The sequence below is a fragment of the Gopherus evgoodei genome, chromosome 23 (assembly GCF_007399415.2).
Source record: "Gopherus evgoodei ecotype Sinaloan lineage chromosome 23, rGopEvg1_v1.p, whole genome shotgun sequence".
NCBI classification, from domain to species: Eukaryota; Metazoa; Chordata; order Testudines; family Testudinidae; genus Gopherus; species Gopherus evgoodei.
Window position 1 is genome coordinate 14,644,652 of NC_044344.1, and position 27,314 is coordinate 14,671,965.

At 65.5% G+C, this 27,314-nt stretch overlaps 1 protein-coding gene across 1 annotated transcript; it reads left to right on the forward strand.

Annotated features, from left to right (window-relative positions):
• On the forward strand, nt 1-26,864 carry FAM171A2 (family with sequence similarity 171 member A2). The gene is given in 9 exon segments (XM_030540971.1): nt 1-109; nt 12,972-13,199; nt 14,901-14,993; nt 16,160-16,318; nt 16,403-16,579; nt 22,145-22,261; nt 23,283-23,409; nt 23,832-25,007; nt 25,009-26,864. Coding segments are annotated over 9 exon segments (2,556 nt in total). The 3' UTR covers nt 25,379-26,864.
• The last annotated feature ends 450 nt before the right edge of the window (nt 26,865-27,314 follow it).

Genomic DNA, 27,314 nt, shown 5'->3' on the forward strand with positions numbered 1-27,314 from the left:
ATGCCGCCCCGGCGCCGCGACCGCTGCCTCCCGCTGCTGCTGCTGCTGCTGGCGGGGAACATCTGGCCCGCGCCGGGCAAGTCTCCGGGGGAGCCGCCCAGCCCGCAGGGTGAGCGGCCGGGGCTGGGGGGCCCCGCGGGGGGCTGGGGGGCCCTGCAGCGCCGGGGGCTGGAACTGGAGGCTTGAGCAGGTTCCAGCCCATGCAGGGTTTGCAGTTTGGGTCAGTGGCTCTCAGCACCCCACGGTGCACATTGGCCCAGCGCCCCGGGCTGCGGGTCCTGGGGGGGCTCTGGGGGTCCCTGCAGGGAGGCCGCGGGAACTGGGGGAGTCTGGGGGTCCCTGCAGGGAGGCCGCGAGGACGGGGGTGTGTGCTCTGGGGGTCCCTGCAGGGAGGTTGCGGGTCCTGCAGTGGCTCTGGGGATCCCTGTAGGGAGGCTGCGGCAACTAGGGGGGTCTCAGGCTGGAATCAGGTCAGGATTGACACGTCTGGCCGATTTGGAAGCATCTCCCCATCCCGGGCCTCTCTGTCACCCCGCAGCCCCCCCCCCCCCGCCGCTCAAGCCCCCCACTGGCGGGTTAACCCCTTTTCCCTCGCGGGGCGGGGTTGCAGCTGTGCTGCCCGGATTCCGGACCCGGGTGCCCGCATCTCTTTCTGCTTTGGGGCAGGGACCGTTCGCGGGGGGCTGGGGCTCGGGGAGCCAGTGGATCCGGTACGCACGGGGGCGGGAGTCGGGGCGGACCCCCCACTTGTTTTTCTCTCCCTTTGCGGCGCTATTTTTATGGCACCATTGTCTGCCAGAGACAGCGCCTTGGTGCCAGATGGGGTCCCCGGCTCCGCCTCCGGGCTGCTGGGCCCTGACACCCCGTGTACCCGGAGGGGGGGCGGGAATTATCCCAAGTGTCCTGATTGATCGGATCTTTATCAAATATCTGCCTGTCCCTCTGGCCCCTTGTGCCCGACGCACATGCCCCTCTGTCCGCCTGTCTGTCCCCTGCACATTCCTCTGTCCGCCTGTCTGTCCCCTGCACACTCCTCTGTCCGCCTGTCTGTCCCTGTTCACGCGCCGCAGTCTGTCTGTCTCCCTATGCACCCTTCTGTCCATCCATCCCCATTCACCCCTTCTGTCCATCCAGCTGTCCCCTGCGCACCCCTCTGTCCGCGTGTCTATCCCCCTGCGCACCCCTCTGTCCGCCTGTCTGTCCCCTTGCGCACACCCCTGTCCGTCTGTCTGTCCCCCTGCACACCCCTCTGTCCGCCTGTCTGTCCCCTTGCGCACACCCCTGTCTGCCTGTCTGTCCCCGTTCACGCGCCGCAGTCTGTCTGTCTCCCAATGCACCCTTCTGTCCATCCATCCCCGTTCGCCCCTTCTGTCCATTCAGCTGTCCCCCTGCGTACCCCTCTGTCCGCCTGTCTGTCCCCTTGCGCACACCTCTGTCCGCCTGTCTGTCCCCTTGCGCACACCCTTGTCTGCCTGTCTGTCCCCCTGCGCACCCCTCTGTCCGCCTGTCTGTCCCCGTTCACACACCACAGTCTGTCTGTCCTCCTATGCACCCTTCTGTCCATCCATCCCCGTTCGCCCCTTCTGTTCATCCAGCTGTCCCCCTGCGCACACCCCTGTCCGCCTGTCTGTCCCCTTGCGCACCCCTCTGTCTGCCTGTCTGTCCCCTTGCGCACACCCCTGTCCACCTGTCTGTCTCCCAGCACACCCCTCTGTCTGCCTGTCTTCCCATTCATGCGCCACAGTCTGTCTGTCCTCCTATGCACCCTTCTGTCCATCCATCCCCGTTCGCCCCTTCTGTCCATCCAGCTGTCCCCTGCGCACCCCTCTGTCCACGTGTCTGTCCCCCTGCGCACCCCTCTGTCCACGTGTCTGTCCCCCTGCACTCACCTCTGTCCGCCTGTCTGTCCCCCTGCGCACCCCTCTGTCCACCTGTCTGTCCCCCTGCACACACCCCTGTCTGCCTCCCTGCACACCCCTGTCTGTCCGTCAGCCGCTACACATCTGTCCCTGTCCATCCCCAGGCGATCCTACGTGGTAAAGCCCTGTGAGCTCGGAGCTGGCTTTTGAGAGGCCCAAGAGCCAGATGCTCCCAAGTCCTGCCGAGCTTAGAGCCGGTTTCCTAGCAGCAGCTCCATTAAGGCCCCAGGATCCTTCTGCGGGAGGACACAAGTGGCTGTGGCTGGAACAAAGATGGTGGTGGGCCGGGGAAGAGGCTGGGGCTGGGGGGCCCAAGCTGGGGAATTGGCTCCTTCCCCACTTGCAGCCTGGGGACAGGGTCATCATCTGCCATCTGTGCTGTGCTGCAGAGGTTTGGGCTCCTTCTGCTCAGCGCGGGTCCTGGCTGGTGGAGCTGTGCCAGTGAGGAGGGGCTGCTGGTGGGGATGGCGTAGGGTGCGCTGTGCCCAGCATCCGTCTTCCTGGCAGCGTTAGCCTGGAGGCCTTGGTGATGGGGCAGCAAAGGCAGTGTCAGGCCTGGCAGAGCTCAGCGCCTTGCCAAGCTGAGCAGGGCCAGGGTCCAGAGCCCCACAGGGGACGCGACCCCCTGCCCCTGAAGTGGGATTGGGCTTTAGGGAGTCTGTCCCAATGCTGGGGGGAGGGGAGGGGCCCCATGTGATTGGCAGAGGGGTCACCATCCCAGATCATGGCACATGCTGACCCTGCAGGGGCTGGTGCCCAGTGCTGGAGGATGGAGGCCCCTGCCCAACTTGGAAATGCCCCTGCTGAGCCAGGCAGAGCATCTGTAGGGCAAGGGTCCCTGCACTTCTGCCCTGCACCTCCACCTCCATGCTCCTGCCAGCCACCAGGCTCCGCTCACCAGCACAGCAGGACCTCTGGAGGCGAAGGAGAGGGTGGTGGGCACACGCTCGTCCCCCCCAGCAGAGAGACATTGGCTGGGCTACGATTGCCCACCCAGTCTATGGGGTTTGGAATGCCCTATTCTCTCACCACAGTGCCCACGGGCACAGCTCCCCACAGCCCTGGCACCCTGTGGCAGTGCTGCGGGGGACGACCTTGGGCAGGGTGGCATATTCCTGTTCGTGAGGAACTTGCCATGGGAACCAGGGCCTCCAAAGACTCACTGAGCAGGGTGGGAGAGGTCAGGGGGGTGAGAGGCAGTGCCGCGATGGGGGGGGTGAGCCCAGCAGGGGGGTCTGTGGGGAGCTGCATGTCCAGCTGACTTCGGGTCTCCCTAATGTAACTCAGTGGGGTAGGGCTAAGGTTTGAGCCTTCCCTGCTCCTAGCTGCCCCATCTGTACTTCGGCATCCACTGGCTTGAGGCTCCCTGCAGCTGTCCCCCTTCCCTGCACCGCCGTCCTCTCAGCCATCCCCGGGATGTCCTGCCCCCTTTGGTACGTGCTCCCCTGTACCCCCCCATAACCAGCACCATCCCTGCCTACTTCCCCGCCTGCTGGGGCTCAAAGGAGCCCACGTGTCCCTGGGAGTGGAGGTTGGGGCTCTCCTGCAGAGCTAGCTCAGACTGGGCCTGGCCCAGGGCCTCGGCCTGCGAGCACGGGGAGTCGGGTGCCCTTGGCAGCAGGGCAGAGAGGCTGTGACCTGGCAGGGCGGGGATGGAGGCTGGGGCCCCACCGCTGGCTGCCCAAGCATCGGCTCAAAGTGCTGCACAGAGGCAGGAAGGCCTGGGAACAGCATGTGGCTGGGGCAGTGCTGGTGGGCGTCCTGGGCACAGCCCTGCCCTGGGCTGGAGCAGGGGACCCTGGGTTCCTGTGCTGGCTTGTGGGGGGCTCTGTTGAGCAGGTGGGAGTCAGGACTTCTGGGTTCCAGGCTTCGCTCACTCCTTGCACCTCATTCTCCCCATCTGTCAATAGCTCCCCTCCTGCTTGGGGGTTGATGTGGAGCTCAGGGTTTGCCAAGCACTTTGTGCTCCTCCTGTGGGGGCCACTGGGCCTGGCAGCCGGGCCAGATTCTGTGCTTGGCATCCCTGGCCTGGGAATGCACCTGTGGGGGTGGGTTGGGGCTAGATTCCCCTTTGGGGATGGGCCTTGGCATCCTAGGCCTGGCCTGATCTTCTGCGGGCGCCTGGGAGGAGGGTATTGCCTGGATGCCTGGGTCCCTTTGTTCTGCCACTGAGTTTGGTTGGGCTGAGGCCCAGGCTGAGCTGTGGGTATGAATCCAGCCCCGGGATTGGGAGAGGGGAGAATTAAATCCCCTCGGCTGGTGGAAGGGGAGACCCACCACTCCCTCTGGCCCACACCGACAGCTTTCCCTACAGCCTGCGTCTGCCCCCCGGTGCACTCAGCCTCTCTGCTGCCAGGACCAGGTTAGGGCTTTTGGTCGGTGCTGGTAGCACCCGGGATGCTGGCGAGGGGCCTTGGCCCTGGAGGCAGCAAGGGGGGAGCTGCAGCAAGGGAAGTGTCACGTGGGGGAAGCTGCTGTATTTGGGGGTGACACAGTCCGGTGAAGGGGCAGGAGAGATGTGGATGGGTGGGAATAGAGCTCCTCTCTTGTCCTTCCCCTATCTGCCCTCTCCCCCTGGGTACCCACCTCCCCCTTCACTGCCCCCTCCCTCCCGGGAACCCACCTCCCCCTTCACTGCCCCCTCCCTCCCGGGAACCCACCTCCCCCTTCTCTGCCCCTCCTCCCCTGGGTACCCACCTCCCCCTTCACTGCCCCTCCCTACCGGGAACCCACCTCCTTCTTCTCTGCCCCCTTTCCCCCCCCCGGGAACCCACCTTCCCCTTCTCTGCCCTTTCCCCCCACCCCCAGGTACCCACCATCTCCTTCTCTGCCCTCTCCCCTCCCGGGAACCCACCTCCCCCTTCTCTGCTCCTCCTCCCCTGGATACCCACCTCCCCCTCCTCTGCCCTCCCCTCCTCCAGGCCCAGCCTGTTTGCAGAGGGTGGGGGCAGGGCTCTTTGGTCCCCGGGATCTGGGGGGGGCTCTGCACTCGGAGCGGACGGGGGTGGGGCTCTGCCTCCTGCTCCGTTAGGAGAGGCTCCAAAGGGGGCTTGCCTGGAAATCTCCCGCGGTTGCCATGGCGCCGGCTCCTCTGCCCACCCCCCTGCTGCGGAGGCTGCAGCAGTTGCTGTGAAAGGGGGCAGAGGAGCTGGGGCCCATCTTATGGAGGGTGGCAGGGGCTGTGGCCATTGTGTGGGGGTCACATCTAGTGTCTCAATAGAGCCCCCCACGGTGGGCCCCCCCGGTTCTGCCCTGGGCCAACTCATCCCACTGGGGGGGCCAGAGCAGCAGGAAATGCCCCTAAGGCTGCATGCCAGGCAAGGTTACATTCCCTGGGGGGAGAGGCACAGAGCCCCCCCCCCCCCCCCGGCCCTGACTGTGAGCAGTCCAGGCGGGAGGGTGAAGGCTGCTTGGACTCCCCATGCCAAGGGAGTGGGTCCCTTTGGCCTAGTGAGAGGAGGTTGGGGGGTGACTCTGGGGTGGGGGGGACTGTGGGGTGACTGTACTGCCTGTGTTTGCGGGGCGGGGATGTCCTCCGCTCAGCAGCTCACGTTCCAACCTGAATTTCAAAACCACCTTGTTCTGCTGGGTCCAAATGTATTTGCCCAGCCCTTGGCAGCATGCGGGTGGCATGCGCTGGGCTGCATGTCTGTCAGCAGCTGCGCTCTGCACCAAAGGTGGCTGCATTTCAGTGATGCCGTGTATCCGGTCAGTCGTGACCAGGTAGATTGAACATGAGGCCGGTCATCAGTGCTCCTGGGGCCCGTTCCTGACCCTTCAACCAGCACAATGGGTGACCTCGAGTGGGTCCCCACCCCTCCGTGCCTCGGTTTCCCACCCTGTGAAATGATTCTTCTCCACTAAGGTGCCATGTTCTGAGATTTGGGGGTGCAGATGCTGCATGGGGCAGGGCTGGCAGTTCCTGGGCTGTGAGGGGCTGTCGCCCGGCTGGCTAGGGGTGCTGAAAGCTGGGAACCAGGGGCAGTCTCCCCACACGGGTGCAGTTTCTGCCTGGATGTTCCCCTGAGAATGGCTTCCTTCTGGGGAGATGCTCTGCATGCTCTCATAGACTTATAGACTTTAAGGTCAGAAGGGACCATTATGATCATCTAGTCTGACCTCCTGCACAACGCAGGCCACAGAACCCCCCCCCCCCCCACCCGTAACAAACCCCTAACCTATGTCAGAGTTATTGAAGTCCTCAAATTGTGGTTTGAAGACCTCAAGGTGCAGAGAATCCTCCAGCAAGTGACCCGTGCCCCATGCTGCAGGGGAAGGCGAAAAACCTCCAGGGCCTCTGCCAATTTGCCCTGGAGGAAAATTCCTTCCCGACCCCAAATATGGCGATCAGCTAAACCCTGAGCATGTGGGCAAGACTCACCAGCCAGCACCCAGGAAAGAATTCTCTGTAGTAACTCTGATCCCATCCCATCCAACATCCCATCACAGACCACTGGGCATACTTATCTGCAGATAATCAAAGATCAGTTGCCAAATTAATTGCCAAAATTAGGCTATCTCATCACACCACCCCCTCCATAAACCTATCAAGCCAGGGCTCACTGGATAGACCTGCAGCTTGTGGCTCAGCTGCGTTACTGTTAGGGGCTGACAGCGGATCTGTGGGGACCTGCTGGGGGGGAAGGATAAGATGTGGTGGGGGAAGGCACTGGGCTGGACTTAGGAGGTTAGGGATCTATGTCGTGCTTGTTGGCACCATGTCCCATAGGGCTGGATTTTCAAACGCTCAGTGCCTGGGGCGCATTTTGGGTGCTGAGCTTGTGAAAATTCTGGCCTTAATCTTCCCGTGCCTTAGTTTTCCTAGTACAGACGCTCCCCGACTTACGCAAGCATTCCGTTTCAGAACGCCGTGTGTAAGTCGAATTTTTCGTAAGTTGGGAATGTATACCCGACAATTACCTCCCCCCCCAAAAATTTATGGAACTTTTTCCATAAATGCGGATTTGTGTAAGTCGGGTTTGTGTAACCCGGGCAGCGTCTGTACAGCTAACGCTGCCATCTCTCACCTTGGTTCTGCCTTGTCTGTTTGCTGGGGCTCTTCTGTGCTCTCTCGCGGTGTCTGTGCAGTGCCCGAGCCCCAGTCGCCACAGAATAAATCCGTTCTTTGCTGCTGCTGTTTGACGCTGTTGGGTTTTTGCCCAGCCTGTTCCTCGGGGCAGCCCTGTGTTGGGCTGTCGCAGGGGGATGGTGAGAGGCTGGGGATCAGTCTCGCGCTCAGGCGGCCCTTGGGGAGCCTCGGGGGCGTGGAGGGGGGTGGGGGAGATTTGGCTTGGGGAGAGGGGCTGCAGTGCAGCTTGGCCTTAGGGCAGTGGTGCTCGGGACGCAGCACTGGGTTTGGGGGCAGGACCCCCAGGGACTGGCACTGCTTCGCTCTGCAAAGCAGGCCTGAGCCCGGGCTCCAGGCAGGCTGGTGGGTTGCACAGGCTGGGGCTGCAGTGTTGGGATACAGGCCATCCCCAAGGGTGGATTTCCCGGACCCTAATCTGGCAGGAGGGTAGTGGGGTCCAATTGTGAGAGCAGAGGGCATGGGGAGCCGGGGCGATGGAGTGCGCTAGGCTCAGTACAGGAGAGGGAGGCACAATTCCTGGGTTCTCCCTGCCTTTGCCAGGCCCCCTCCCTGAACCTGTTTCCCCATCGTGCTCTGGGGCTAGTGAGAGCTGGAGCAAGGCTCAGATCGGGGAGGGGTGGGCACCCGCAAAGGGCCATTTTGGAAGGAGGTCCCTTGGCTTTGCCCGTTTCACCCTTCAGGAGGGGCCAGATGGCGCAGGGGAGGAAGCACCAGGCGGGTGATGAAGTGTGTGTGTGTGGGGGGAACAATTGCCAATTCCCCCCCCCTCCCCCCTGGGTGCAGGCTCATCCCAGCAGGAGTGGGGCTGGGGCTGCTGGCAATCGAGGATGGGCTTGGTCCTTCGGAAACCCAGCAGCGCGATGAGCCTGTGCTGAGGGGGGCGGTTTGGCTGGGGGGGGGGCCTGCGGAGCACTCACAGGCTGTGGCTGTAACTGATGAGTGGGTTTGATGTGAGCCCTGCCTGGTGGGTTATACTGGACACAGCCCTGGGGCTGGTGGCTCTCGCTCTGCTTTCCCCATGCTCAGGAGAGACCCCTCCCTCCCCTCGGGATCTGCTCACTCGGTGAGTGACCCACTCCTGACACCACTGGCTGAGCTGGTGCCTAGGCAATTGACAGCTGCCACGGGGCCTGTGTGTGATACGCGACTGCAGGACATTCCAGCCACCGGCCCCCAGCCCACCCTGCCTCTGCAATGTGTCCGGCTGTTCCTGGTATGCAGAGGGGTGAGGGAGCCCCGGCGCCTCCGCCCCAGGCCCCGGCTGACAGGATGTGTCACTAGCACCAGCTGCTTAGAATTCCTGGTGTTGGACGGCCCAGCCATCTGGGGAACATCTGGGCCCAGGCACCACAGGCTGGCTGATGTGGGGGGCTGCTGCCCCTCAAGGGACTCTTCCCCTGCCCCCCTCCCTGGTTGGATCACATGTCCAGGGCAGCAGAGGCTCCACCAGGGGTGGGCTGAGCCGGGCCCCTGTTCTCAGCATGGCCCCGCCCTCCTGCCAAGGCTGGATCTGGGCTGGGCATAGGGCATTAGCTGGATGTGCCCGGAATGGCCCCTTGAGCCCCCCCCGGGTCTAGGTTCCTGTTGTTCCGGAGCAGAGCTGAGCCCTTTCCCTGGGCTGCACCCAGCGTGGGCTCTGGCCTTTGGAGCTCAAGGTCCCCGGGCGCCTGGAGCCCAGGAAGCTGCGCTGCTGAGAGAATCTGGCTTTGCAGCAAGTTCGGTTGGAGGCCAGTGGCTTTCCCAGGCAAGCAGGGCTCGCAGCTGATCCACAGACTGGCCAAGGGTTGGTTACAGACGCCTCTGCAGTGTTGGGCATCGTGGTGCTGTCAGCCCCTAGCTCTGACTGCTAGACACCACCCTTTCCTAGAGCCAGGAATGCAACTCGGGGTCCCCACTCCCAGCCTCCCAGAGCTGGGGAGAGAACCCAGGAGTCTTGACTCGCAGCTGCCCCCTGCCTCCCTGGCTCTAACCCACTAGACCCTGCCCCCTCCCAGAGCTGGGGAGAGAACCCAGGAGTCCTGACTCGCAGCCGCCCCCTGGCTCTAACCCACTAGACCCTGCCCCCTCCCAGAGCTGGGAGAGAACCCAGGGGTCCTGGTTCCCAGCCCTCCCTTGGTGCATTGGGGTGAAAGGGCTTTTCCCAGGCGTCAAACGTCCCTGGATGCAACATGTGGGGGCCACAGGGTCACCCAATTAAAATGGGCTGATCCCAGAAATACTGGGGCTGGCTGACCCTATGCCACAGTGTCATATGGGAGGTTGCAGTAGCATGGTTTGGAGATTGTCCAGTGTGAGCTCCTGGCTAGTGCAGGCCGGAGACCTGCCCCGAAAGAGCCCCCGGAGCACATTGCGCAGAAGAACATCTTGGCATGGTTTAACAATGGCCCGAGGGCGAGAATCCCCACCCTCAGTGCGTGGGGCCTGGCTGGTGACAGGCACTGCTGAAATTAGGGGTACATTTTGCTGTCTGAATGTGTCAGTGCTGGCATCAAGCCCTGGGGTGGGGTGAGACTTGGTCTGAGCTGATTTCTCCCACTCTGAGTCTGAGGGGCTGTGGGGCTTTGCGAGCCAGGCCGGGGGCTTTGTGGCCTTGGTGGAGGTCCCTGCGACACGAGCCACCACTGGTTGTGTTAAGGGGGGGCCTGGTGCCCTGTGTGTTCCTGGCATGTGTATTAATCGATTGACATTTGGACCCCATAATCCAGAGGGCTCTAAGCCCGGGCAAGGGAGGCGTGAATGCCCTCATGTCCAGGCCCCCGTGGCTGGGAGTGGCGGTTGTCGATCGATGCTGTGCTTGGGGTATGAGGGGAGGCTGGGGCTTGTCGATCGCAGGCTGGGATGGGTGCCAAGGCGCCAGGCTCTGATCCGGAGACGGGGTCTCAACCTCCCAGGTGCTGCTTAGTGTGAGCAGATGGAGAGCCCCTCCCGTGTGTTCTGGTAATTTCCTTGGGGGTGGGGGCGACCAAGGGACCCTGGGTCCTGCCTGTAGCCACTTCCCTCTGAGGAATGCAGAGCACTTTGCAAACTAGCTATTTCAGCCTAAGCCCCTCCCAGGGTGGGCCAGTATCATTCTGCTTTGACAGATGGGGAAACGGAGGCGCAGAGCTGGGCCGTGACTGCCCAAGGTCACCCGGGACAGAGCTGGGTAGAACCCAGGAGTCCTGATTCTAGTCTGCTGATCTAACCCCCAGAGCACACTCCTGTCCCTGAATGCTGCACTTAGAAGGCAGCAAGCCTGGCTCCCAGCTCCCTGCACTAACCACTAGACCACGTCTGGCCCTGGGCTGCCAACGGGACGTCTGAAATGGGGCACTGCTGAGTGGCCAGTCTTGCATCTCTCAATAACACAGCCGCTGTTTACTGGGGGGTGGGGGGTGTGTGCTACACTCCAGGTCACACCCGGCCTCACTGTGCTGTGAGTTTGGTTTGGTTTTGGGATGGACTGAAATGTTCCAGAAATGGCCCTGCCAGGAGCTAGGGCTGGGACAGTGCTGCAGGCTGGGGCAGCTCCTGGACGGGTCACTGCTTTATCCCTGGGGCCGTACGGGCTCCTCGGGGCTCCTGTGCCCACCCAGTGCCAGCGATTGGCTCCCTCCCACCCTGGCAGGGCAGCTTGCGGGGAGTGTGGTGGGTCTGGGCAGAACAGGCCTCTCATTTACACCGAGCCCTGGGGGTGCGAGCTCCTGGGGTGTGGGGCTGGGCCGAGACTGGGGGTTTGCAGTCCAGGACCCCACATTGCAGGCATCTGCCCCTCGCTGGAGACGGGGGCTGGCTGATCCCTCCGCTCGGCGGGCGCGTTGCTGCAGGGCGCTGGCATGAGCTCGGGTGAGGGGAGCCAGGGCCCCCCAGCCAGGAGCCTGCCGCTACCCTGTGACTGCCATGGCAACCCCTGGCAGCGGTGCTGGCCTGCGTAATGGGGGAGGGACCGTGCTGAGCGCCGTGCCATCAGTCCAGCGCCCGCTGTTCGGGGAGTGCCCCACGCGGCAGAGCCTAGCCAGGGGGTGAATGGTGTCGTTGCCAGGGTGATGGGAACTGGCTCTCGGAAACCTGGGCTGGCTGCCTGAGGCTGAGGGCTGCAGCCGGAAAATCACCGGGGGCGGAGGGGGCTGTGCTGGGAAGCCGGCTCTAGAGATGCGACCGTGCATGCAGAGGATGGCAGCCTCCAAGAGCCGCCTTGCAGGCTGCTTGGGAGCGGGGCCAGAGAGCAGCACCCGTGGTGTTAGCGAAGGGGGCTCCCTCCTTCCCCTGGCGGGGCCGGGGTGGGTTCTGGTCTGTGTGCCCAGCTCTGCCAAGGCCTCGCAGCCCTGACGTAGCTCCGCAGCGGGTCCGGTAGAGCTTCGGCTTGGCTGGGTCACTGAGCGTTTCCAGGGCCCTTCAAATGGCCCCAGCTGGCCATGGTAGCTGGGAAGGGGTCAGCCGCGCTCAAACCCGGAGCCCGTCTGGAGAGGGAATCTCAGCACCTGGTGTTGCCCCCGCTCTGTACTGGTGGCTTGGGTCCTGCATCGGCAGAACCAGAAGTCCCAGGGCCAGAGTCCCCACAGAGCCCCCGCCCCATGCACTGGGGTGGACGGCACAGCATGGGAGAAAGGGGTGCCAATCCTGCACTTGGCACAGTGCCCTGGGAGTCACAGAGCACGGGTGGGACCATGGATTTTCAGGCCTCAATTTAAAGCCAGCCCCCAGTGCATGGGGCATATGGCCTGTGGCTCCAAGGCTGCTCCTGCTGCTGGGTTTCCATGGGGCGTCGGCTGCTGCATGGGCCCCCTGGGAGCTCGCGTTGCCCTCGGCCCAGGTCCTTCTGATCCATCTGGGGTCCGGTCTGTAGACAGTATTGGAGATCCGCTGGGCCATGCTGCCTTGCCAAGGCCTGCCGCTTCTTTCCCCTCTTGGCTGGGCAGGAGCCCACGGAGACGGCTGAAGCTGGCCAGGGGCTGAGTGCTGCTGCACACCCCTGGCCTGGGGAGGGCTGGAAGGGACGTACCGTCTGCACCCAGGGGCGGCCCCAGCAGAGGTGCTGCTCGTGGGGCTGGCACAGCGGGGTTCCCCTGGCCGGGGGAGGGCTGGCAGGGACGTAGTGTCTGCACCCAGGGGCGGCCCCAGCGGAGGTGCTGCTCGCGGGGCTGGCACAGCGGGGTTCCCCTGGCCTGGGGAGGGCTGGCAGGGACGTACCGTCCGCACCCAGGGGCGGCCCCAGCGGAGGTGCTGCTCGCGGGGCTGGCACAGCGGGGTTCCCCTGGCCTGGGGAGGGCTGGCAGGGATGTACCGTCCGCACCCAGGGGCGGCCCCAGCGGAGGTGCTGCTCGTGGGGCTGGCACAGCGGGGTTCCCCTGGCCGGGGGAGGGCTGGCAGGGATGTACCGTCCGCACCCAGGGGCGGCCCCAGCGGAGGTGCTGCTCGTGGGGCTGGCACAGCGGGGTTCCCCTGGCCGGGGGAGGGCTGGCAGGGATGTACCGTCTGCACCCAGGGGCGGCCCCAGCGGAGGTGCTGCTCGCGGGGCTGGCACAGCGGGGTTCCCCTGGCCGGGGGAGGGCTGGCAGGGACGTACCGTCCGCACCCAGGGGTGGCTCCAGCGGAGGTGCTGCTCGCAGGGCTGTCACAGCGGGGTTCCCCTGGCCGGGGGAGGGCTGGCAGGGATGTACCGTCCGCACCCAGGGGCGGCCCCAGCGGAGGTGCTGCTTGCGGGGCTGGCACAGCGGGGTTCCCCTGGCCTAGGGAGGGCTGGCAGGGACGTACCGTCCGCACCCAGGGGCGGCCCCAGCGGAGGTGCTGCTCGCGGGGCTGGCACAGGGGGGTTCCCCTGGCCTGGCCACCCTTTGGCTTCTCTAGCGGGTTTCTGGCCTGTGCTTGGAGCTGAGTGGGGTTGGGGCTGGGTATGACTTGGGGGGTGGGGACCCAGCTCGCTCTGGGCAGGGAGGATATTGTGACAGAGGCCTGGCCCCCCTAACCACTCTCCCCTTCCCCAGAGGTGCTGATCAAAGTCCAGGTGTATGAGAACAGCGACCTCTCCCCGCTGGCCCACGCTGCTGTGGAAGTGTATGGGAACCAGACGTCACTGGCGTCAGGCTCCACAGACCATGAGGGCGTCGGGATGCTGCCCGTCAGCTACCGCCTGGGCACCTGGATCCTGGTCACCGCCGCCAAGCGCGGCTTCGTCACCAACTCTGTGCCCTGGCGGGTCGAGAAGCTGCCATGTGAGTGCTGCCTGCTGCTGCCCTGCTGCTGGGCACCAGGCATTGGGGTGAGGGATTGAGGAGCTTGGGGACAGTCCCTCAGTGGGCTGGTAGTTTGCAGATAGCCTGGGATTTGGGGACAGTCCCTTAGCTGGCTCTCCCCACCCCCAGCCAACAGAGGGAGGAGGGGGGCAGTGGGCACATCCAGCCCCTGGGCTGTATGGGGTGTATTGGACTGGAGGGGGGGCCAGGGCTGGCACCAGGTTAATAATACACCAGCTGGGAGGGGCTGATGGGGGTAAGAGGGGCAGACACACCCACTGGGGAGGGCATGGGGCTGGGGGGGCAGAGACCTGCTCCCAGTGTGGGGCTCTGGAGGAGGGGAAGAGCTGCAGGGGTTCCTGACATCTGCAGGTGCTTTGGGTGGGTGCCCCCCCGTTTGCCCCCTCGTCCCTGTGGTGGTGTCTGGGACCCCCCGTGCTGTCTCCAGTGGAGATCCCTTCCTGATCAGGGCTGCAGGGGGTCAGCATTAGCCTGGGCTCTGTGCCAAGCAGCGGCTGCCCGCAGGCCGTGTGTTGGTGAGGCGCAGACAGGCTGGCGTGGGGCCGCTCGCTGAGGAGGGGCAGATGGGTCGATAGGGTGACTTTACTGCAGGCAGTGGGCTGACCTCACACAGGCATCAGTGCCCTCAGCTGCAGCTCTGCGTGTGCGCGCGTGAGAGGGACCATGGGCGAAGGGGCATCTGCAGCCTTGGGGGGGAGCAGTGGAGTGGTGTGTGCATGGGGGGTGGGTGGGGAGGTGCATGGCCAGAGGCAGGAGTGCATGTGGGGGGTAGTGAGGGTAGGGATATGTGGGACGGGGGGGTGGAGTGGGGGGAGGTTGCGGGGCCCAGGGGAGGAGTGCCAGGGGTATCTGGGGAAGCGTAATTCCTGGGCACAGCTACCCCTGGGGTTGTAGCTGGCACCATCTGTCTGACGCCCTCCCTGCACCACCCCCTAGCCCTCCCAGCAGAGCTGGGCTATTTATACAGACCCGTCCCCCCCGCCCCGCCCAGCTTCTGTGCCCTGGGTTATTTTAGGAAGAGCTGGAGGAGTGTGGGGGGGGTCACCCCAGGAGAGTCCCTTGTCCCCCAAGTCCCTCTGCCCTGCACTGTGAGGGGTTGGCTGTGGCACCCCTGTTTTGCAGGGAGACTGCTTTTACTTTGGGCTGTGCCTGTCCCATGATGTGACTCTGACAGGGGCTTCCCTCTCTCCAGTCCATGTCCCACCCCAGCCCCTCAGAGTGCAGCCATGTGGGCTGGGCTGCGATCTGAGACCCAACCTCAGTTCCCAGCCTGGCCGCACGGTTGCTGGGGCTGGGGTGCCTGGGAGCTCTCCCCCAGAGCCAGCACCCTGCCCCGCTCCCCACAGCGCCCCCTGCTGGGAGGGGCTAGAGTAGCTAACAGCGCATTGCTCCTGGCTCCTATCTCCCCTCGCTTGTCCCCCCAGCTGCCCATCCATGTCTGTGTCAGGTGCCAGGGTCATTAGCGATGTCCTGCCAGGTGTCTGCTCTGAGCCAACTTCCCTGCTCCATGGGTAGGTGCCAGGCTCCCCTCCTCCCCGCAACACATGCCCCATTCCCAGTGCATTGCCCCGCTGCCCTGCCCCACTGCATTGCAGCTGCTGTGCCCCGTGCCTCTCGCCTGCTGCTCACGTACCCTGTGTCTGTCCGGTCCCTCTGCAGTGTATGCCTCTGTCAGCCTGTATCTGCTCCCGGAGCGGCCCGCCACCCTCATCCTCTATGAGGACTTGGTGCAGATCTTGCTGGGATCACCAGGTGAGGCCCGTGACCCACCAGCCCCTCCCCTGTGCGTGGGAGGCTGTGGTTAGAGCAGGTGATGGGGAGCCAGGACACCTGGGTTCTATTCCTTGCTGTACCATTGCCCTGTGCGGGACCTAGGGGCAAGCCACTGCCTCTCTGCCTGGACAATGGGGGCGACCCCGCCTGCCTCCAGGATTCAGCAGGGAGAGGTGCTGCAGCACCAAATGTTACCTGCTCCCCCTGGCCTTGTACTGGGGAGCTGGGGCCCCTTGGGGAGAGCAGAGCTTTACCCTTGGGGGCAGCAGGTGGGGCATATGGACCAGGTAGCTTGGGACGCTGTGGCCGTCAGCCAGCACCTGGCCTGCCCATGTCCCTCCCCACGCAGCACAGAGGCTGCAGGGAGGGCTCTGGGGAAGGGACATGACTGATTTTAAGCCCCCAGTGACATTGGTGTCAGAGCTGTGGCGGGCGATAGCCTGTGTGCCCCTGCTACTCTCTCGCTGGAGGGCGGACGTGCCCTCCAGGGGTGCGTGGCCAGGAGCTCTGGGGCTGGGAGGTGCCTTTGTAGTCTCACCTGCCTGCTGGGACGAGTGTCCCCATGGCTCAGGCTGTGTCATTGCAACAGGCCGGGCGAGAGGCGATTGTCACGGCCTGTCTGTCTGGCAGGGACCTGGATTTCCTTGCCTGTCTGGCTGGGGCTCAGGGAGCTGCCACTGCAGCCGGTGAGATGCCCGAAGCATGTTAGCGTCCTGTCTGCCGCCCCTTGGAGGGCAAGCTGCCTGCCTGCCACCCACCCACCCGCTCACCATGGTCACAGCTCAGGCAGGGGCTGGAGTCTGGCCCCCGATCCTGGAGGGCCTCTTGTGCTTTGGCAGATCTCCGTGTAGTCCCCACTGGGGACTTGGGGGAAAAGCCCTGGACAGGTCGCTAGGGCGAGAAGCTGGGTCCCGTCAGCGAGGCAGGGATAGTGAGAAATTCCCTGCCCGCCCCTGCCATGCGATGAGGGGAACGCGCACAGGAGGGCTGGGAGAGGCTGCCTTCTCTGCCCTATGTGTGTGGGTTGCGATGGAGCCAAGGGTGCTGCCGGAGCCCATGAAGCTAGCTCAGGCCCAGGGCACTCTGGGGTCCTGCCAAGGCTCCGGCCAGGCAGGGCAGGGGCCTCACATCCGTTGTTGTTGCAGGGGCCAAGAGTCAGCCGTGGGTGCAGTTTCAGCGCAAGGCGGCCCGGCTGCCCCGCAGCTCCACCTACAGCCAGCTCTCCGCCTCCCTGACGGCCGCCAGCGGGGCCCACGACATGCGGGGCTTCCCCTCCTTCATCGGGGCTGAGAGCAACGGCAGCGGTATGGGGCGAGGGAGGGGCTGGGGGGAGGCAGGGGTCGGGGTGGGGAGCAGTGAGCCCCTCTGACGGCTCCCTCCCCTTCCAGCCAACAGCACCTGGCTGGAGCTGGTTCCCATCGCCGCTGTCAGCGTCCACCTCTTCACGGGGAATGGCACCGAGGTGCAGCTATCAGGCCCCGTGCACCTGTCCATCCCGCTGCCTCCCGACACCAGTGCCACCACTGCCACCAGCGTGCCCGCCTGGAGGTTCGACACCAAGAGCGGTAAGGGCCAATGGGTTGGGGGCAGGGCCAGGCTGGGTGCCCTGTTGATCTAGGGATTGTGGGGGGGGCAGGGCCAGGCTGGGTGCCCCATTGATCTGGAGATTGGGAGAGCAGGGCCAGGCTGGACATCCCACTGATCTGGGGCTGGGTAGGGGCAAGGCCAGACTGGGTGCCCTGGAGATTTGGGGGACCCGTTGTTGTGGGGGTGGAGGGCTGGGGGGGTAGGGCCAGGCTGGGTGCCCCATTGATCTGGGACTTGGTGGGGGCAAGGCCAGGCTGGGCACCCTGTTGTTCTGGGGCTGGGGTGGGGATAGGGCCAGGCTGGGTGCCCCATTGATCTGGGACTTGGTAGGGGCAAGGCCAGGCTGGGCACCCTGTTGTTCTGGGGCTGGGGTGGGGATAGGGCCAGGCTGGGTGCCCTGGAGGTTTGGGGGACCCATGTACATGGTGAGTTTGTGGAGTCTCTGCCTGGCTCCAGTCATTGGCTGGAGGAGGTACTGGGGATCCCCACTGGCTCTGTGCCAGCGTTTCAGCATGGAGGGGTCCAGCCAGTGGGCGGTGCCACATGTCTGCATGTGACGGGGAGCTTGGGAATGGCAGGTGTCAGACTGCCGCTGCCTTTCCCTCCCCAGGAGACACTGCTGGCTTGGGGGTGAGGGCCCAGTGTTGGGATCTCATTGAGTTAAGACAGGGGCACAGTGTCTCGCCCATGGGCCGGCTGCTCTCAGCCCTGCTCCGCACACCAGCCCCCTTCCGCCATGTGGCCACAGGGCACCTCACTGGCAGCGCCAGGAAACTGCCTCAGTGGCCATAAAGCACCATTAGGCCCCAGGCTCGTGGGAGAATGGCAGCGCTGGGAGTGGGTAGGGGGCTGCGGGATTGCAGGGAAGGCTCTGGGCGGGATGCCGGGGTGTTAGTGGAGCTAGGGGTCGGGGGGGGGGGAAGCCGGAGGGGGACGCCGGGGCGTTAGTGGAGCTGGGGGTCGGGGGGGGAAGCCGGAGGGGGACGCCGGGGTGTTAGTGGAGCTAGGGGTTGGTGGGGCAGGACACCGGAGTGTTAGCAGAGCTGGGAGTCGGGGGGGGGGGAAGCCGGAGGGGGACGCCGGGGCATTAGCGGAGCTGGGAGTTGGTGGGGCGGGATGCCGGAGCATTAGCGGAGCTGGGAGTCGGCGGGGCGGGATGCCGGGGTGTTAGCAGAGCTGGGGGTCGGGGGGGGGAAGCTGGAGGGTGACGCCGAGGCGTTAGCGGAGCTGGGGGTCGGCGGGGCGGGATGCCGGAGCATTAGCGGAGCTGGGAGTCGGCGGGGCGGGATGCCGGGGTGTTAGCGGAGCTGGGGGTCGGGGGGGAAGCTGGAGGGTGACGCCGGGGCGTTAGCGGAGCTGGGGGTCGGCGGGGCGGGATGCCGGAGCATTAGCGGAGCAGGGGATCAGTGGGGCGGGACGCCGGGGCGTTGGCGGAGCAGGGGGTCGGGGAGGCGGCACGCCGGGGTGTTGACGAAGCTGGGGGTCGGCGGGGCGGGACACCGGGGTGTTGGCGGAGCTGGGGGTCAGCGGGGCAGGATGCCAGGGCGTTGGCGGAGCTGGGGGTCGGCGGGGCGGGACGCCAGGGCATTGGCGGAGCTGGGGGTCGACGGGGCAGGACACCGGGGAGTTGGCGGAGCTGGGGTTCGGCGGGGCAGGACACGGGGACGTTAGTGGAGCTGGGGATCGGTGGGTTGGGATGTCGCAGTGTTAGCGGAGCTGGGGGTCATCGGAGGGGGAAGCCGCGGGGGGACGCCGGGGCGTTAGCGGAGCTGGAGATCGGTGGGGTGGGATGCCAGGACATTAGTGGAGCTGGGGATCAGCGAGGTGGGACGCCGGGGCATTGGTGGAGCTGGGGGTCAGTGGGGCGTTGGCGGAGCTGGGGATCGGTGGGTCGGGATGCCGGGGCATTAGCGGAGCTGGGGGTCGGCGGGGGGGGATGCCGGGGGGGACGCCGGGGCACTAGCGGAGCTGGGGATTGGTGGGGGGGACGCCGGGGCGTTGGCGGAGCTGGGGATCGGTGAGGCGGGACGCCGGGGCGTTAGTGGAGCTGGGGGTCGGCAGGGCAGGACGCCGGGCGTTGGCGGAGCTGGGGGTCGGCGGGGCAGGACACCAGGGTGTTGGCGGAGCAGGGGGTCGGCCGGGCGGGACGCCGGGGAGTTGGTGGAGCAGGGGGTCGGCGGGGCAGATGCTGGGGCATTGGCGGAGCTGGGGGTCGGCGGGGCGGGACGCCAGGGCATTAGCAGAGCTGGGGGTCGGCGGGGCGGATGCCGGGGCAATGGTGGAGCTGGGGGTGGGCGGGGCAGGACACCGGGGTGTTGGCAGAGCTGAGGGTCGACGGGGCAGGACACTGGGGCGTTAGCGGAGCTGGGGGTCGGCAGGGTGGGACGCCAGGGCGTTGGCGGAGCTGGGGGTCGGTGGGGCAGAATGCCGGGGCGTTGGCGGAGCTGGGGGTCAGCGGGGCAGAATGCCGGGGCGTTGGCGGAGCTGGGGGTCGGTGGGGCAGGACACTGGGGAGTTGGCGGAGCTGGGGGTCGGCAGGGCAGGACACCGGGGCGTTAGTGGAGCTGGGGATCGGCGGGGTGGGATGTCGGGGTGTTAGCGGAGCTGGGGGTCATCGGGGGGGGATGCCGCCGGGGGACGCCGGGGCGTTAGTGGAGCTGGGGGTCGGTGAGGCGGGACGCCAGGGCGTTAGTGGAGCTGGGGGTCGGCAGGGCAGGACGCCGGGGGGTCGGCAGGGCAGGACGCCGGGGCGTTGGCGGAGCTGGGGGTCGGTGAGGCGGGACGCCAGGGCGTTAGTGGAGCTGGGGGTCGGCCGGGTGGGACGCCGGGGCGTTGGCCGAGCTGGGGGTCGGTGAGGCGGGACCCCGGGGCGTTAGTGGAGCTGGGGGTCGGCAGGGCAGGACGCCGGGGCGTTGGCGGAGGTGGGGGTCGGTGGGGCGGGACGCCAGGTTGTTGGTGGAGCTGGGGGTCGGCGGGGCAGGACATCAGGGTGTTGGTGGAGCAGGGGGTTAGCCGGGCGGGACGCTGGGGCGTTGGGGGAGGTGGGGGTCGGCGGGGCGGGACGCCAGGTTGTTGGTGGAGCTGGGGGTCGGTGGGACAGGACATCAGGGTGTTGGCGGAGCAGAGGGTCGGCCGGGCGGGACGCTGGGGCGTTGGGGGAGCTGGGGGTTGGCCGGACGGGACGCCGGGGCGTTGGCGGAGGTGGGGGTCGGCGGGGTGGGGCACTGGGGCATTAGAGCTGGGGCAAAGCTGGGGGTCAGGGGAGGCTGTTAATGAACATGGGTCCCTCATTGAGTGCTGTGCTGGTTTTCGGGCCAGCTATCAGCCCCGCGATGGGCGTGGTGGCGTCAAGACAGCTGGTTTACAGTTGATCTTTCTAAGTTCTCTAAAACCAACACAATGGGATTGTTGGAAATCTGGTGCCTCCGGAGGGGCATGGTGGGGCTGGTGACCCAGATTTGGAGTCATCTGAGTTGGGGGGCTGGAGATATTACTCCCCCCTACACCTCAGATAAACCGAACTGTTGCTGTGACTGTAGATTGAAGCAGTCTCTGTCCGTCAAGGGTTACTGGGGGGCCGTGCATGGCCCCCTGAAATCTTTGGGGGCCCGAGCTGAGAAGAGGGGTTACACGGCTGTACGTTTTTACACTACGTGGGTGCCCAGACAGAAAAGCGGCTAGAGATTTCCACTCCCATCTTTTTACATACTCTGTCCTGCTCTCAACCCAGAATACTTTGGAATTGAGGGGGCTGCCTGGGGGTAGCACGAGTGATCCAGATTGACAGTCATTTGACCAAGGGGTTCCTGAGTTCCAAACAGCCTTGTGCTGTTACCGGAGCTGTGCCAATGCCAGACCTGGCTGAGATTGATGGCTGCGAACCCCCCCTTCAATTAACACACCTCAGGACCAGTGAATCCCAGCCCCTCACCTCAGGCAAGAAGTGTTTGGGGCTGAGGACAGCAGGTCGAAATGGTGTGTGAGTCCTGGGGGGGCAGGTTTAGTTTGGGGGATGGAATCAGAGTCTTTGGGGGCAAAATGAGATGCGTGTCTGCTTCCTGGGAGGAGCGGGGATTGGGGGCATAGGTGTGGGGAGAGAGAGGTTTGAGGCTGCAGCGAGGAGAGGGGTTGGGGGGAGAGGGAAGCTAGGAGGGGTGGGAGAATGGGAAGGGGTGTGGGGTGAGTGGTAGGGAGCCTGCGGGAGAGTAGGGGTAGGGGCTTCTGTCAGCCCCACGTTCTCCCCTCCCATGTGTGTGCCCAGATCTGGGGGGGACTTACCCTACCAAGGGGGTCTGAGCCCCCTCCCTGTCCCTCAGGAAAGAAAAGAGGCTGGCCATGCCCCATTCCCCGTGTTCTCCAGGGGATGACAGGAGCCAGCTGGCGGCAGTGGTGCAGTTGGTGGGCTAGGTGCCCCTGCAGTGCATGGCACAGGCTGCAGCTGGCCCTGTGTTTGGGCTCTGAGGATGCGTGAGGTGTGGGACAGAGCTGGGACTAGATGGGAGCACAGGGGAGTGGTGCCCGGGCATATCCAAGGCACAGGCTGCACTGTTCCTTTGGCGGAGGGTGTGGACAGTCGGTAGCAGGGCAGAGGCTCTTTGAACAGCTGCTGTCTGCAGCGAGGGGGCCATGGCAGGTACCTGTGGTCGGTAGGTGATGGCTCAGGGCATGCAGGGGAACCAAGGTAGCGTCTGGGACTCATCTGAGGCTGCAAGGTGGCTCTGGGGTTGGGCCCATGGTGTGTCCTTTCCGAGGACTTGGCTCTGTGTGAGCCTTCGTGGGCTCCAGTCATGTCAGGGGGTGTTGTGGTGAAGGGGGTGGGCTGCAGATGGAGATGAATGGGGAGCAAAGTGCAGGGGGTTGTTATGGGGCATTGCTGAACGAGGGCAGAGTTAAGGTTGCATGAGGAGCCGTACTGCCGCATTTCCTGTTTTTCACATATCTGAGTTTGGCTCGGCTCAGCTCAGCATCCTGCCATCAGTGTGTTGCCACTGAATTTTTCTTCAGCTGTAGCATGGGGCACAGAGTGAAGCCTGCCACTCCCTAGTGAGCCAAGTCCGCAGGACCCAGCGCCATCCGGGGGGGTGGGTAGCTTTGTGTGGGGCTTGTTCCTTGGGGAGGAGAGGCCTGAGGAGCCCTTGAGTAGTTGAAGGAAAGAGGATGTAATCCCGGGGAACTCCCTGCTGCAGGATATTGTTGGCTCCAATAATGGGGCAAGGTTTGAACAGGGGAATAGGACTCCCCTTGGCAAGGCTCTTCACCCTCATGCTCCAGGGCATGGGCTGGGACAGGAATTGCCCAAGGACAGAGGTGACTAGGGAACCAGACTCCTTCCTCTGGGGCATCTGCTGGGGGCCATTGGCAGAGGCGGGACACATTATGACAGAAAGGGGGATGTGGGGCGAGGTGGGCCAGGGCCTGATCCAGCAGGGAAGGTGCGTGAATAGCAGGGGGATGGGCCAGTGGTCCCATCCGTGTCTGGATGCTGGGCCAGAGAGGCTGGTTTGCTCCCGGCTCGGTTGACTCTGTTTTGTTGCCCCCCCCAGGCCTTTGGCTCCGAAATGGAACAGGGCTGATCAGGAAGGAGGGGCGCCAGCTGTACTGGACGTTCGTCTCACCCCAGCTGGGGTACTGGGCTGCTGCTCTGCCCTCCCCCACCACAGGTGAAGCAGCTGCCCCCAGCCTCGAGGGGAGGAGCCCAGCACCCTCCCCAGCCACAGGAAGCCTCTGGCTCCAGAGCAAGTCATGGGGAGGCAGAAAGCAGGGCCCTGTGGGCAGGCCAGGCCTGGACCCTCCTCCCAGCCCTGGTGTTGTTCCAGTGGGCTCCCAGGCAGAGCAGCCCCCAGGCCACAAAATCCCGGGGTGGGTCAGTCCTGGCCCCCGGCCCCGCACTGGAGCCAGCTGACACCTCAATGGCTCTAGGCCTGTGGGCTTCTCCAGGGTGCGGGGGGTCCGGTGCTGGGCCCCCAGCTGGAGCAGAGCCTCTCTCGGGCAGCCCCTGTGGACCTTGGGCCTGGCCGGGGACAGCTCAGCTGCTGTGTGGGGAGGGGGCAGGAGCCCCGGAGGGAGTGAAGGGGCGCCAGGAAGCAGCTGGGCTGAATCTTGGTGCTGCGGATGCTGCTCAGGCAGCAGCTGGGAATGCAGCTCCCTGCCCTGGGCATTGCTCGGTGTCTGGCTGGGGATGGGTCCATTCCCAGGGGGCTGACTCCTGGGAAATGGGGAGCCTGTGCTCGGCCGGCTGCTCGCTGGGTGGGGTGGGGGGTGCTGGCAAGGAACAGGGAGGCCTCAGCCTCTTCACCCACAGAGCGGGCAGGGCAGGGCAGGGCAGGGCTCAGGAGTGCCTGGAGGCCCTGGCCAGGAGCCATGTTCTTCCACATCGGGTGCTGCAGACACAGGACAGGCCCCTCTCCAAAGAGGACAAGAGGGATTGGGAAATGGAGGAACAGGTTGTGGGGAGCTGGGGCTAGAACCCAGGTGTCCTGACGGCAGGTCCTGGCCAGGTTCCCGTTACTGCCGCCTGCCCAGCTCGCCCCGCCCTGCCTTGGCCCTTCAGAAGCAGTAAGGAAGCAGCTTGATTGCTGGGAGCTGCTGGCCAGGCAGGCCGGTGGGAAGGAGCAGTGCTGTGCCCCGGGGGAAGCGGTGCTCCCGTGCCTGTCTCTGACCCACTGCTGCCTGCCTTGCTAGGGCTGGTGGCGCTGGCGTCGGGAATGAAGGACATCACCACATACCACACCATCTTCCTGCTCACCATCCTGGGGGCGCTGGCGCTGCTGGTGCTGAGTCTGCTCTGTCTGCTCATCTACTACTGCAGGTGAGGCTCCTCCTGCCCACTGGCTGGGCGAGGGGACGTGGCCTTTGCAGGGGGCCTGGGCTCTGGTGGAAGCAGGGGGTGGCACATGGCTGGAGGGGCCAGCTTGCCCTGCCGTTGCAGGTGGAGGGAGCGGCGGGTGGCAGCCGTGGGCATTGTGTGGCTGGCACCAGGGCAGTGGGGGAGGGGATAGATGCAGGAGCCCAGCCCCCTAACCTGGCTTTCACCCATTGCACCCTCCTGGCCCTTCCCACTTTCGATCTCTGTACCCTACGTGAGGCCAGGGGCTAGCTCCAGGCCTGGCTCAGCCCCCTGCCCTGCCCTGGCTCCCTCCCTCGGGCCTTGAGTTCCCCTCGGGGCAGAGCCGCTGCGCTGGCCCAGGGAGTCTGCGGCGGGCAGCTGGTAACCGAGTCCTGTCTCCCCAGGCGCAGGTGCCTGAAACCCCGACAGCAGCACAGGAAGCTGCAGCTGTCTGGGCCGCTGGATGCCTCGAAGCGAGACCAGGCCACCTCCATGTCCCAGCTCAACCTGATCTGCACCAGCCACCTGGAGACAGCCTCATCGGCTGGTGACACCGACGTGCACACGCCCATCCTCAAGTCAGCCTTCTCCAGCTCCCGCGAGCTGGGCAGCTCCCGTGAGGAGTTCTTCCGTCACAAGCTGCGGCATGTCAGCAAGGCCTCCACGGAGACGCTGAGCCAGCGGGGTGCCCCCAAGGAGGAGTACCCGCGTCCTGGGGAGAGCTTCTCGCTCAAGGCCGCGCGCTCCGTGGACGGCCCGGGCGTGCTGGAGCCCCCCTTGCTGGAGGAATACAAGCGCAGCTTCTCCCACCAGCGCGTGGAGGACAAGGGCAGCGAGCCGCCGCGGAAGCACTCAAGGAATGAGAGCAAGCCCTACCTCCAGGAGCCGCCCTCCCCACCGCCCCTGCCACCCCCCTTTGACCACTACGTGGGCCACAAGGGGGAGCCCAAGCCCCCCGACTTCATGCTGTCGCAGTCCGTGGACCACCTGGCCAGGCCCACCTCGCTTACCCAGCCGGGGCAGCTCATCTTCTGCGGCTCCATCGACCACATGAAGGACAGCGTGTACCGCAACGTCATGCCCACCTTGGTCATCCCAGCCCACTACATGCGCCTGGCGTCGGATTACCCCTCCGGGGAGCAGGCCCTGGCCGGCCCGGCGGAGAGCCAGCCCGAGATGGAGGGGCTGCCCAGCCAGGCCGGGATGACCATCCCGCACCAGTTCGGGCCCCAGGACCAGCAGCGACAGCTCCTCCAGCAGCAGCTCCAGCTGCAGCACCAGCAGGGCGAGGACTCGGAGGGCAAGGGCTGGGGGGCACACTCCTCCTCGGTCAGCGGCTCCGTCACCATCCCAGTGCTGTTCAACGAGTCCACCATGGCCCAGCTGAACGGGGAGCTGCAGGCGCTGACGGAGAAGAAGCTGCTGGAACTGGGGGTGAAGCCCCACCCGCGGGCCTGGTTCGTCTCGCTGGATGGGCGCTCCTCCCAGGTCCGCCACTCCTACATCGACCTGCAGGGCAGCGAGAAGAGCCGGAGCAATGACGCCAGCCTGGACTCGGGCGTGGACGTCCACGAGGCCAAGCCCCACAAGCGAGCCAAGGAGGAGCGGGAGCGGCCCCCCCGCCCCCCCCACCTACTCCAAGCTGGCCTTCCCTGACGACCCGGAGCAGAGCAACAGCGAGAGCCGCACGGCCATCTGCTCCCCCGAGGACAACTCCCTGACGCCCCTGCTGGACGAGACGGCCGAGGCCCGGGCCGCCACCATCCCTCGCCGGGGCCGCAGCCGGGGCACCAGCTCCCGCAGCAGCGCCAGCGAGCTGCGCCGGGACTCCATGAGCAGCCCTGAGGACGAGCTGACTGACCCGGCCGAGGGTGGCGACGAGCCGGGGGACAGGAAGAGCCCCTGGCAGAAGCGCGAGGAGCGCCCGCTCATGGTCTTCAATGTGAAGTAAGAAGGGGGGCCCGCGCCCCCTCCTGGAGCCGGCGCCAGCCCCTGGGGGCAGAGGAGGGGGCAGGGCTGGATGCCAGCGCCTCATGGGGAGGCCCCTGGTACCAGGGGGCAACGCCAGACCAGGACCCCAAAGACCCCCCTCCACCTGAGGGCTGAGCTCTGTGGGGGAGCAGGGGACCCATGCTGGGAGGCAGTGGGACTGACCCCCAGGGCAGTCCAGATGGAGAACCAGTGACCTGCTCCCCTGCAGCTGGGCACTGTCCGTCGCACCCCCCTGCCATTCGAGGGACGGCCCAGAGCAGGGAGGAGACACTGTGGCAGCAGGACAGGGCAGGGGGCTGATCTCCCCACCACCAGGACCATCTGTCGGGGCTGCTGCATGCCGGGCCCCCCTGGGGGATGGTTGACTTGAGGACTCAGCAGCCACCCCCGCCAGCTCGAGCCCAGGGGGCAGGGTGAAGGGATTGAGTTGGGTGGGGGGCACGGCCTGGGGCAGCCTGGCCCAGCCCATTTCCAAGCACACTCCAGGGGGCCTGGGCAGACCATCCAGGGAAGCGATGCCCAAGCGGAGCTCCCCACCCCCGGGGAGAGCACGGAGCCAGAGCAAACTGCGGCTGCTCCCCCCGACACCAGGCTGGAAGGGTTAAGAGCACCCGGCCCCTGCTGCCGTCTGTACAGCTCCAGGGTGTGTGGAACATCTGAGGATGGTGCCCACCGACTGGCACCTCGCTGTCCAGCTCCAGCTGCACCTGCCTGCCCAGGGAGAGGCAGCCCCACACCTCGCCTGGGGCAGCCTGAGCTGCGGCAAAGCAGAGCCCAGCCCTGCCTGACTCCGGTGGCTGCAGCAGGTGCTGGGGCAGTGGGGCAGGTGCATGGGGGCTGCCAGTGGAGCCTGACCTTTGTCTGCATCTCTAACGTTCCTGCCAAACACCCTGGGGCTGCGTGGAGCCTCCTCCGGCCCCGCCTGGAGCCCCGCAGTGCCAGCCGCACTCAGCTCCCCACCTTCTTCTCCAAGTGCCTTTGTGCCCTGCGCTGCAGGGCGAGTGGCACAGCTGGGCCGTGTGCGCAGAGCCGGCTAAACCCTCCTCGGTCCTAATCTGCTTTCCCCAGGCTGGCTGCTGCCTCCAGCGAGGGCTGGGGGGTGGCAGCATCCCACCACGCAGACTGGGAGCTGCCTGGAGAGCCAGCCTGGGATCCCCCCACGGCCAGGGGCTCAGCCAGCCCTACCCTATATAAGGGGGAGGGGATTCAGCAGGTGTGTAGGCTCTCCCCATACCCTGGCCTGGGCTGTGGGGCAGGGCCCCGGGGGCTTCATTCTCAAGGCACTTCCTGCGGCACCTGCTAGTGCTGCCGTGGGGTGCAGCTGCACTGGGGCAGAGAAGCAGCTGCTGTTGGCTTCTGCACCCAGGCAGGCCCTAGCGGGGGCTCTGGAGCAGAGTGGGGAGATCCCTGGGGAATAAAACACCCACCTGTGGCTTTTATTTTCACCTCTTAGTGTCTTTTTGCCCTATGTGTGCTGCTGCCCTGTCACTCCTGCCTGCTCGGCTGGGGCCTGGAGCCTGTTTGTGTCCAATTTCCACTCGCCCCGGGGGTGGAACTGTGCTTTCTGGCGCACTATTTCCCTGTGGAACTCCTGGCCACTAAGGCCCTGGGCTTGACAAGGGGGAGATGGTTCTACAGCTGCCAGGCCCATCCCCCTCTGCGGGCCTCTTCCAGCGGCTACCCCCTGGCATGGCTGGAGCCCTGGGGCACGGCTGCCCCCTGGCATGGCTGGAGCCCTGGGGCACGGCCAGCTGTATTCTGCCCAGGGGTTGCTGACACCGTGGGATCGGGTAGGCTTCCAGCCTTAGGCAGCGCCCCGAACGGTTTCCACGTGGTGGGGTGGGGCACTGTCCAGGTTACAGGGCAGGGGCAGCTGATCCCAGCCAGTTCCCTCC